The 12,083-nt window shown below is 33.9% G+C and overlaps 3 protein-coding genes across 4 annotated transcripts in view; 2 read left to right on the top strand and 1 right to left on the bottom strand.

The window, feature by feature from the left end:
* LOC136033614 (lactase/phlorizin hydrolase-like) overlaps nt 1-2,864 on the top strand; it is a 54,093-nt gene extending 51,229 nt beyond the window's left edge. For both annotated transcript variants that reach the window (XM_065714404.1, XM_065714402.1), the window contains one exon: nt 2,597-2,864. In XM_065714404.1, the coding sequence (XP_065570476.1) occupies nt 2,597-2,655 (59 nt within the window). In that variant the 3' untranslated portion in view covers nt 2,656-2,864. The remainder of the gene's footprint in view (nt 1-2,596) is intronic.
* Nucleotides 1-12,083, bottom strand: part of LOC136034172 (uncharacterized) — a 341,873-nt gene that overhangs the window by 249,939 nt on the left and 79,851 nt on the right. The window lies entirely within an intron of this gene.
* LOC136033613 (lactase/phlorizin hydrolase-like) overlaps nt 8,201-12,083 on the top strand; it is a 41,697-nt gene continuing 37,814 nt past the window's right edge. The window contains exons 1-2 of the mRNA XM_065714401.1: nt 8,201-8,404; nt 9,784-9,934. Of these exons, the coding sequence (XP_065570473.1) occupies nt 8,254-8,404; nt 9,784-9,934 (302 nt within the window). The 5' untranslated portion in view covers nt 8,201-8,253. The remainder of the gene's footprint in view (nt 8,405-9,783; nt 9,935-12,083) is intronic.

Here is a 12,083-nt window from a genome sequence, read left to right as displayed (position 1 = left end):
GTCGAATGAGCGTCCTCTGGAGTTTTAACGACAGATCCTTCTGTACTAAGTGACCTGGAAAAAAATGTTTTGACGTCTTATCACTCTTTACTTAGGCAGTGCTATTGCACTGCACATGACGATTTCTCACTCTTCAACCTAGTCAACGTCTATTTAACGCCTTTATTGCTTAGAAACATTCATTTCAATATATTCCTGGATAACAATTTCGTATCATATTACCATCCTCTGACGTTTCTATGATCACTCCTTCCATGCCAAGTGGGCTGAGAAAAAAATAATTTGTTGGATTTCATCGCTTTTTACTTAGGCAGTGATGAACATGGACATTCCTCACTCTCTAAATTAATCATCGTCTATTTCAACCCTGTGTTGTTCAGGAACTCTCATTCCAGTTCATTCCTTGGCAACTTTGTTTTATGGAATAAAGTTAAGTAAAGTTAAACTAAAGAGGAACTTGCTCTACTAGCAAGTTCTCGTCATCCTGAATAAAGATTGTACAGGTAAAGGATAGGAAAGGAGGGAGGATTACCTGCTAAATGACAAGACATTACATAAAAAAAAAGACTAGATTAGCGACTAGAAATTAATCTGTATCAACTAGGGATTAAAACTTCATAAGAGCTAGATTAAGCTACATTGGAATGATTCGTAAAAGAAAAAAAAAAAACATATACAATTATCAGAACTTTGACTTGAGCAAAATCAACCTTAGTTAATTTTTATTCGTGAAAAGTGGAGCTAGCCAAGGACATTAAAGAAGGAACGGTATCTTAATATGTTTTTAAAACAGAATCTACAAGTTAGAGCCCTTCGATTAGCTCAACTTAAGGTAAATCAAAGTTTTCTGTTGATAAATAGTATTTGGCAGTTAACTCTTCTTTAAGGTATTCTACGATTCATAATATTTGTTCGAAGTAATTTTGTGTAAATACTGCTGCTGCTTATTTGAATAAAAATGCGGTGGTATTCTTAACTCTTATATTTAACGTGCAAAAAGTACTTTATAAATACTGCTTGTTTGAATAAACGTTAAAACGGTATTCTTAGCTCTTGTAGTTAATATACAAAAAGCAGGGTTATATGACAAATATAAATCTATCAATCAATCAATTTATAAGGTTTTTTCCACCGCCCAAACACCACCCGCCGCCCAGACTCACCCCTCTCGTCGGTACTTCGTTCTTTATGCTTAAGTTTGAATTGTGTTCCATTTATTAAAGAATGACCTGTGAATCACAAAGGCTGTTTAATTATAATAAATAGCTCTTTTGAAATTGCTGAAAATACTTTAGTGTAAAGAGCGAGGTAATGAGGATTGGACTAACCCCCTCATATACGTAATAATTTCTGTTCTTTCCAAGTTTTAATGTTGCTCCTTACTTTCAGTTGGAAAAACATGTTTTTTTTAATATTTAATTTCTGATTATTTTTTTAAATAATACTGAATAATCCAGCATTACTTAATCATTAATACTCCATATAATCATTAATCATTAAAACATTAATAATCCAGAATAATCTTCAGGAAAATTCACTTCCACCGGAAAAATTCTTCCATGGAAAGATCCTCCCACGTACCCCCTTCCATAGATTCCCTCACCAGAACCCCCCTGAAAACTTCTTTATGCTTCCCAACAACCAATACTATATGTAAACAATGGGCAAAGATCATAGCTTGCACCCATTCCTCTGAGAACTGAGAGGGAGGGACTAAATCGTCCTCAAAGATCTAGTTATTAGATTTGTCGACTGTCCTGAACAAAATGGCTATCTCAAAATTTTCATCCAGAGACTTTGGGAAAAAATGAGCGTGGGAGGGGGCCTAGTTGCCCTTTAATTTTGTCTATTAAAAAAGGCACTAGAAATTTTGATTTCCATGAGCCCACTCGTGACATTATAGGATCACTTGATCGATACGACCGCCCCTGGGAAATAGAAACAAAACAAAAACAAATAAACACGCACCTGTAATCTTTGTTCTCGCAAAAAACACAAAATTCCACATTTTACAGATAGGAGCTTGAAACCTCTACAGTAGGGTTCTCTGATCACTGAATCTGATGATGTGATTTTCATTAAGGTGACTTAAGGATTTCTATCACTTTTATGGGGTGTTTCTCCCCTTTTTCGGATATTAGGCAAATCTTTTCAGGCTCATAACTTTTGATTGATAAGAATTAACTTGATTAAACTTATATACTTAAAATCAGCGTAAAAATTTCATTCTTTTGATGTATCTACTGATATCAAAATTCCGTTTTTTACACTTTCGGTTACTATTGAGCCAGGTCGCTCCTTCCTTACAGTTCGTTACCCGAACTGGTTAATAAAGAGGTTGAGATTCAGGAATCTATGTCCATATTTTTGGCTGAATAAGACAGCGAGAGCTTAAAAGGATAAACATGGCATAAATAAGCATTAAACTATTCTTTCTTTGATTATTTCTTTCTTATCTTAGCACTCTGAAATATTTATGCATGCACTTTTACTTACGTGCAAATATAATTAAGTATTCTTATGCATAGAATGTTTCATGTGATTCGTTAAACGAATGTGCAAAATATAATGTTGCTACACCTTTTTTTTTATTTAGAGAAAAATTTGGTATCCATGCAGTTGACTTCAACAACCCAGAAAGACCCCGAACTATGAAAGAATCAGCCAAGCTTTACCAGAAAATCGTCAACGATAATGGTTTCATAGAAGAACAGCCATGTGTGACCGGCGGAGGTGAAACAAAAACAATACATTTTGTTCTGTTGCCTTTAATGGCTTTGTTTTACATTTTGATGAAAAGCTAAAATTTACTTTGGATTTCTGGTATAATTATACCAAATAAATTTTATTTTACCCTAACGAAAGTATCTTTTTTTTGTTTCTTTTTTAAATTCCTTCTTTTTTCTCTTATTTCAGTTGCTGTGCCGTTTCTGTATTCTTTGTGTGTTAGTTTTGTATTATAATTTTTATTGGGCATCTCATCAAACTGACTCGATGCTGAGGCATAAAAGGCCCCAGTGCCTTTGTTTCGGTATAGGGTTTGACATAAAAGAAAGTCTTCAGGGTGATTTGCCTGGGAAAATGCAAATTTATAAGAACAAAAGTTTCGTGTAATAGCGAAATTGAATAGTAAAGTCAAGTACAACCTTTTGTATAAATCCACAGTTCTCTATGAGTGGGAATGCAGGAAGAAGAAAAAAAAAGAAAAACAAAACTCGTACATTAAAAAAATGAAGTGACAATCAGCCGCCCACTACTGATTACCCAACCAAAAACAAACCAGTGAAAATTTTCATACGCAATAAACAATGCTAATATAATTTTTAACTTTACTCAGAGACGCCTACCGCACGCATATTTAAAAAAAAAAAATATCCAAAAAATAAAAATCGCAATATTTCGAAGGCACCAAACAAATAACACTTTTAGCTGACTAAATTATTATTATTATGTTGATATTTTAATATGAAGAAAAACATTTTTTTAAGCCTTATAAAAATAATCACGTTTTTTCATTTGTCTATTAAAAGGCGGTGAGGAGGGTTTACTGGTTTAAAATTCGAAAATTTTATACTACTTGACACATATAAGAAGATAATATGAGCCACTGAAAGCTTTGCGGGAGGGGGACGCCTCAGAACAATAAAGCTTTATGTTAGGAATTTTGTTATATGTATGAGTAATTTGGCTCAAATCATTTATACAAATGAAAATGTAAGGACTGTGTGCAAGATTCAGCTTCATCCATAGCTCCTTATGTGCCAACATGGGTACCCAGGACACACTAAGATTGCCTATAGAAAGTCGTCGCATGTGTTCTTGCGTAGAAGTCTTACCATTGAGGTTGAACTATTTCGTGGTTGTATCTTCTACTTCTTCTAGTATCTTCTGTTTGGAGAGTCTATCTTCCACCATACCAATAAAACCTTCCAGGTATCATCATCTCCACCATTAAGTAACATCCGTTATTAGGTGCTGGCTCAATATATGTTAAACCATTGAGCGCTGAGCCTAGCTTTGTGGCACCGCTTAGTAACTATGATAGTAATGAAGAGTAGGAAATGAGGATAAACAGACTTTATATATTCGTAAAAGATATATTAAACATTGAATACTAAATCTTCTAGGAATGTAACAAGAAAAACAGAACGAGGAGATAGGAATGCAGAGAAGACATTTAAAGCGAGGTTTTTAAGCATAGGCAATAAAGCATTAACTAATCACTGTTCCTTTTTTTAAATAATATTTTAGTAAACAATGTCAACTCTGACGAAATCACAAAAACTTACTAATCAAAACTTTACTTTTCATAACAACAAAGCGTATCTTTCCACTTTTTAAAGTTTGCCATAGTTCGCTTAAATTACATAGTTCACAATTTTATAAGAAAAAGGCTATTTCTCTATTCCTACTCCAGCGATATCTATTTATTACACGGTTAATGCTTACCTTAATATTTTGGGGAACGTCGATAATGGCTAGTCCTGTCAGTTTAGAGCTCTTTATTAGTATTTCGTCTTCTATTCATCCGAAAATATTTGACTGAAAAGACCAAAATTGTCAGAAAAATATAAAATTTCAGATATTCATTTGAAACGTTTAAATCTCGATATGTATGTTGAGCACAAAAATAAAAATCGGAAATTTGACTCAGATTTAGCATTAAGTAAGAGAATTGTCCTGTAAAAATTTTGATTTATAAACAACTAATTATGCAAATATGACTGGATGGCATGTATCCAAATAAGTATAAAAATCCTCAGCAGTATATATAGAAGCTAAGACAATTTTATGGACAAAAATATTCAACCCTGTACAAAAACATAACAATATTTTGTGACTGGTTGGTATTGAGAAAGTGAGAGATTCTAAAGTTAATATTGTAGTTGCATTCCCTTTCCATGGTTACTTCAAGTGGTATGAATTTCCACTTTTTATCAACATTTTATTAGTAATTTTTTTTTAAAGTTGTTGCCATTCCACTGATTCAAATTGAGAATTCAGAGATCATCTATACCAGCTAGATTAAACCGACTCATGAAAGATGCCGTAAAAACTAAAATGTCTTTATACTGTCTTACTGTTGATATTTCTGGAGCTTTCGACAATATTGTGCACTCTCAGGCTCTATTTTCCCTTGCGTCTTCAGGTGTTAATCCTTCCGTACTAAGTTTATTGTCTTCTTGGGATTCAAAGTCTAAAATTCAAGTTACCTGGAATGGACAGATATCTGTCTGGTTCAAAATTAATAAGGGAGTTCGGCAAGGTGCCGTATTGTCTCCTAGTATATTTAAATGCGTGCTTGCATCGTGCCTTCGTCCCCTTAGAAGTTCTGTTTTTTACGGTAATATTGGTTTGTCTTCTATTGCATATGCAGATGACGTTCTTCTTGTTGCCCGGACTCGCCGTGGATTGCTTTCTAATTTTACTATTTTAACCAATGAACTATCTAAGATTGGACTGTCAGTTAATGCGTCTAAATGCGAGTTTATTTGTTTTAATAGCCCTTATGCTGTCGCTCCATTCGTTACTGGGACTGCAGTTCTACCATGTTCTTCTTTAGTTAGTTGGCTTGGTCGGTGTTTCGGCCCAACACTTTCCACTACCTGTTCATCCCTAGTGAATCAAGCCGTGAAAAACCTACGCGTCGCTTACGGAAAAATATCCCCAAACAAAAGCCGTTACAACCGCAACGGTTTGTGCATGATTTATAACGCTTATTGCGCCCCTGTGCTTTTGTTTTTATCAGGCATGGCTCATCTGTTTCGTAAGAAAAATCGACATACTCTACGTACGGCTTATTTCAGATATTGCAAATTCCTCCTCCGGCTTCCTAGATGGCACCGAAATAAAAAAAATAATGGTTTAATTGATGTGCCTTCTCGGATTCGGTCTTCCAGTGATGATTTATGTAAAAAGACTATCAATTTCATTCACGTTTATGACCGTCTGCAGCCTTTTTTCCATATTGATACAGGTTAATTAGTCCATGTTGTCTTTTGTTAGTTTGAATTTTTTTTTCGTTGTTTATCGTTTTTGTTTTTGTTTATTTATAATACTCCGTACTTTGTGTTTTTTATACTTTTACGGGTAATAAAGTTCATTCATTCATTCATTATGTAGAGTTTTAATTACATGAAAATAGGTAGTAAAGTGGCCACCATTTGCTCACCAAAATCAAAAACTTAAATTAATAATTTTTGCACTTCTCATACATTTACTTTCTACTATACAAATCCCCCCCCCCCGAAAAAAACCAATAATGTTGTAAACACCATCCCCTTTCGCAAAAAAAAACAAACTCAAAAACCAAAAAAGACAGCCAAAAAAAGTAATGATATCAATTTCTTTGCCTCAGTGCCATAGCAAGACTTGAAAAAATATTTGACATTAAAAAGAAGTAAATATTTTACTTTTCGGCCACGTTGTTACAGCCTAAAGAAGTTAGGATTTTAAATTTCCCCTTCTTGCTATTGTGAAATGAAGATTTTCGCCTCTCAGTTGGCTTTTGTGGTAATACGGACAGATTCCCTCGATAAACCTAAATTTAACTAAATACTTTGTGGCAGTATGCGTCATTAGTAAATTCTAACTGAGAACGAATAAAGTAAATGAAACCTTGTTTCAAACTTGTTTGCAAAAAATCTTAATAATTAAAAACTTATTAAAAACTCAACTATTAAAAACCAATTACAAAAAAAAAGCTTTCTTCCCAACCCAACTCAAACCAGAGCAAGCGGCCCCAACTACAAAACAACCACTATATGAGGTGTAGGGAAAGACGTCCCCGTGCCCCCTGGATCTGGCACTGGTTCCAATTGAGTCTTTGCCGAAAGTCTTGCCATATACTATTCCTGCGCAGAACTCAATTATTTCTAATTGAAGCTCACGAAAAATTGAAAAGCGACGTTCCATTACACAAGAGCTGCAGTTACATCCAACGTATAGCGTACGCGTTGTCCATAAAGATTCTCCAGTTCCAATGTTGCCTTTGCCAAAAGGGCTACCTTATACTAGTCATGCGCAAAATTCAATTATTCCTAAGTGCCACTCGAAAGATCTTGAAAATACAACATTCCATTTCAGAAGTCCTACAATTTAAATGTCATATGTAAGGTATATATCCTTCGTAAAGACTGTCCAGTTTTACATAGGACTTTGCTAAAAGAGCTGTTACAAACCAGTCACGCGCAAACTGTAGTGCTCAATATACAAGTATTTTTCTCAATAGTTAATAATAATACTGGATAATTTAGTACAAACCTTTCTGTACTATTTAAGTTCTCGTTAACGACTATATAAACTGCGATTCCACCAGTTCTTCACTAAATTTCCCAAATGAAAATTGGGCTCTTCGAAATTTTCCCGAAAATTATTGTTAGTAGGAACAACTAATTTGGAGAAATTTTGGGACATCCTGGAAAGTTCTGGGACAGCCTAAGAACTAATATAATTACCAAAAAGCATATGATAAAATACAAAGGATGTTTCCGGTCAGTGGGGTGGGAGAGGAGTAGCATCAGGAAAGAAAACAAATAATAGACAGTCAGAAGAAAACTGTAAGAGATTTTTGGAACGATCATAAGCTTTCAATAAAGCGAGCGCCCAAAGTCCCTGCATGTCTGCAGCAAGGGCAATGTTTTATCTGACAAAAAATTGTGAAAAAAATATCGCAACTTGCGTAATACTTGTTCTGGGCTTACAAAAATGTTCACTCAGATATAGTTTTCACATTTTCAAGGCAATTTAGTTGACAACTTAGGAAATTTTCTTCTACACAGCTGTAATTTTTTGCGGACAGCAACGGTCATCTGACCAGACATGCAGTAGTTGCAACTGTGCGACATTTTCGTATGAAATGCACGCGATTTACTAAATCGTTCCCAAAGTTCACCAAAGGATTAGGAAAAGAAATAGTCTTAATACAGCTAAAAATATCCTCCCCAATTCAGGAGATAGGCAGCTATCTACATTAAAGGACAGGACTTGGGCCAAAAAGCTGTGAATGAATTTCGACCTCTGAAAGCCCCATCCTCAAAGAAGTATTCTGATAGATTATTTAACCTTTTTTTTTACCAAAAATATTTATTTTCTGAAAGAACGTCAATACAAGTGACCTTAAATTGGATAAAGCTTAATCAGCTCTGTTTATATACCTTATCGCAAGTAAATAAACAATGATACCGAATCTATTGTGTGCATATTAGATCCAAACAGCGCGCATTCTGGATCAGTTTGTAAAGGTCCTTCAACATGTTCATAGCATTTCTGGTTTTACTGGCAGTGCCTAAGGTCATCTTCGGATACACCGATGATGAGATACTATATGATTTTTTTCCAGCTGACTTCAAGTGGGCTTGTGCTACCTCTGCCTATCAAATAGAAGGAGGCTGGAATGAAGATGGTAAGACAAATTGAATTTATTTAGTATGCTTTAAATTTTTTATATTGTAAGAAAATCGAACATAATGGAATCCTAAAGAATTTACGGTCTTGTTTTAAAAATTGGACTTGAACTTGATCGTAATTTACTTCCCACTTTTATCAAACAACCTTCTCTAATCTCGGCTATCAAGTTACAAGATAGTTGTTTACAACCTTCCCCAACTAGTCTTAGAATGATCAGGGCAAGATATGCAACCAACCCTACTGATAGTAGTGTCTTTTGGGGGGAGGGCAAGGGGGGCAGTTACCCTCCCCAATAATTTTGAGAAAAACTATAATTCATTAAGTAACTTTGAAACTGTTCCTGGTTTTAAGCTTCAAACTCACTCTTTACTTCGACCAGATAATTTTTTTTAATTAATCCCAGCTTGTTTTAATGTAAAAAATGCGAAAATAGTGGTCCATTGCGCTTCCTCATTAATGTTTACACATATGTACCGCCCTTGAAGTCTTATCATCAAGGATATATGTCATCTGCTTCTTATACAAATCGCAGCGTAACATCAACCAAGGAAAATTTCGCTCTTGTTGGCAGGTCTAGTGCTTGAAATGCATTATAGTGAGAAACAAGTTTGGCTGTTTTCAACATCTGAATTAGACTATGGTAGGTTAATTTTGCGTTTTAAGCTAAATTAAGCAATTGTTTGATACTTGGTCTTGGCTATCCCACAGGGCAGTGCCGAAGGAATTCAGACCTACAGAGATCGAAAAACATAAAAATCCCGGGCATTCAATGCTATCACACTTTTGCTGCTATTGAAACTACTTCGAGAGTGGCGCCAATCATTATAGTTTACAGAAACTACGATTTGAAATTGTTTTTACTCCTTAAAAAGCAAAAGTGTAGGATTTCCTTAACTATTTTTTTTTGTAAAATACTGGTCAGATCGAGAAACAAAACAATTCTTCATCTTCTACTGTAATACCAAACTACTTCATCTTCTATGTAATACGTTTATATTCAAGAATTTCAAGAAACATGGTTTGTACACTTACTTTTCAATTCTTCCAAACTGTTTTCAATTTTGAAAAACATCGTAGACCGTGGTTGTCATATTTTTAAAATCTTTCTACAACCATCATCTCTAATAATAATACTACCAACGTAAATGAGGTTGTCCTCTTGATCGAGATTTTGCTATCGAACATCACCTCTTCATCTTTATTTATTCCTAATCTAAACCACTTGGTCTTTTAATTAAAATTTCTAAAGTTTTTTTGTACCCTTTAAGTTTAAGATCCTCCAAAAAATAATTCATGTTGCCTATATTTAACACACAATTATTCTTTTTCATTCTCATATATTCGTATATTCTCATATCATATTATTCTTAAAAGGAAAGGGTGTAAATATCTGGGACACTTTTGCTGCAGTCCCAGGTAATATTTTGGATGGAAGTGATGGCAAAATTGCATGCGACAGCTACCACAAATACCAAGAAGATGTGGCCCTATTAAAAAGTTTGGGTGTTCATCAGTACAGATTCAGGTAAACAATATTTTTCAAAAGTTACTGAAATTAGAGGTGCAGCCTGGGACCCTTAATATGGAATAGATATATGTTTCTTTTTGAATAGGCCACAGTTTTTGTTGTTTTTCTTACAGAATTTTGAGTCGTGTGGGATTCTGGTTCAAACAATACCTTTTAGCAGAAATTTGGTGATGGGATGGGGGTGGAAAAAATTGGAGGGGTTGCTAGCTCATTTGAGCTAACTAATCGTACAGATTATAAATCCTTGATTTAGGGTCAACCAAGTTGCCACATGCCTACCTTATTATATATAAACATCTGCAAGAGAAAAGTTCTAGAGAGGTTATGAACTGTGTTTGCTTCTTCAATCATACTTCTTGGAAATCCTTCAATTATTTAAGTTCTAATGGGGTATAAAATGTCCCCGTTTCTGCTAAAAAGCTGGTTTGAAACGTCAGTTGTTGTAGGGGAAAATAGCCTGCGTTGTCTTAGGGTCAAAAAGGTGCCACATGCCTACCTTATTATATATAAACATCTGCAAGAGAAAGGTTCCACCTTATTCACAAAAGAAAGGTTTTAGAGAGGCTATGAACTACCTGTGCTTCTTCGATCATACTACTTGGAAATCTTTCAATTATTTGAGTTCAAACAGGGTATAACATGTCTCCATTTCTGCTGAAAAGCTGGTTTGAAATGTTGGCTGTTGTAGAGGCAAATATGCGCTGGTCTTTCAGACGGGGAAATTAAAATTTATCTTGATTGCCTTAAAAAAAAGCACCACACCAAACTTTCTGATACGCATTGAGTCAGTCTGTAGACTAAACTTCCTATTCTTACATCATTTTCTGATCGCTTCACCAAAATCTTGTAGCCTGGACTGAGTTTCTTCATAAAAATATAACAATTCAAAATAGGGATGAAACCTTTTAATTAAAAGTTAAACAAATATAAAAATTTTCAACTAGATATTTCGAACACATATACAGTGTCCATCATCAGCAATAAAACTAGGAGACATTAATAAAAACAAACAATTTTTTTTAGGAACCAAAACAAAATATTTCTAGGGACCAAGGTTTAAAGCAAATTTTCAGGGAAACAATCGAAATTAAAAAAAATTATTCAAGAATAATTCCAAAACAGAGATTCAGTTTGGATTGAATTCAGTTTATGATAATTTACTGAGGTCAAATAAAGTAAATCTTATTTCACTTACGAGCTTCGAGCTCTCTCCACCTGTTATGTCAGACAAATCTAATGAACTAGAACCGAAAAGGTCAAAGAGATTTGCTTCCGCTGTTGCATTGAAAAAAAAAAAATAAGAGCAATAAACTATATGTAATTAGTTTATTAGGTATAAATTTTGTTTGTTTTTATTAATGCCTTTTTGTTTTACTGCTGATGATGGACACTGTATATGTGTTCGAAATATCCAGTTAAAAACTTTTATATTTGTTTCACTGTCAATTAAAAGGTTTCATCCCTATTTTCAACTATTTTATTTTCGTTGTGGAAAGGCAGTGTGGTCTTTGAAGTTATCTATGGGTTTCTTTATATATATATATATATATATATATATATATATATATATATATATATATATATATATATATATATATATATATATATATATATATTTTATGGTATCCCTTGATGTGCCTTTTGAGTTTCTTGCAGCAATAAGTATAATTCAAGTTATTAAGTATAAGAGAGTAAATTTATTTATGATCTTGCTTCTGTTGTGTCAGCTCTAAGTAGATTATTATTTTCGAAAAATTTTTAAAAATTTTCAGTTCTATGTTTTTGTTTTAATTCATTTTTCAATGAACTACCTCATTTTTCTAAAATATAATATAAGAGTTTTCTCTGGAATGAAAGACGTGCAATTTGGAAACTTGGAACGGACAGACAACTTTATCGTGGCATAGTAGTAGAACTTCTACTGCTACATCTAAGCTACAACAGGTTTAGCATAGTGTGTGTGTGACAAAAGGAAGTGGTAAATCCCTCTTACCCTCATATGTCGCATAAGGTTTTTTTTTCATATTCATTTTAAGGTTTTAATTTACCTAGAGATATAACAGTTCAGTCTTTGATGTTGGAAATATCTCCTGGAATAGCTTTTTCGTGATTTTAGGCCGAATGGCCTAAAATCACCAAAATCTCA

The sequence above is a fragment of the Artemia franciscana genome, chromosome 12 (genome assembly GCF_032884065.1).
Source record: "Artemia franciscana chromosome 12, ASM3288406v1, whole genome shotgun sequence".
Lineage (NCBI taxonomy): Eukaryota > Metazoa > Arthropoda > Branchiopoda > Anostraca > Artemiidae > Artemia > Artemia franciscana.
This window is presented reverse-complemented; position numbering and strand designations above follow the sequence as displayed.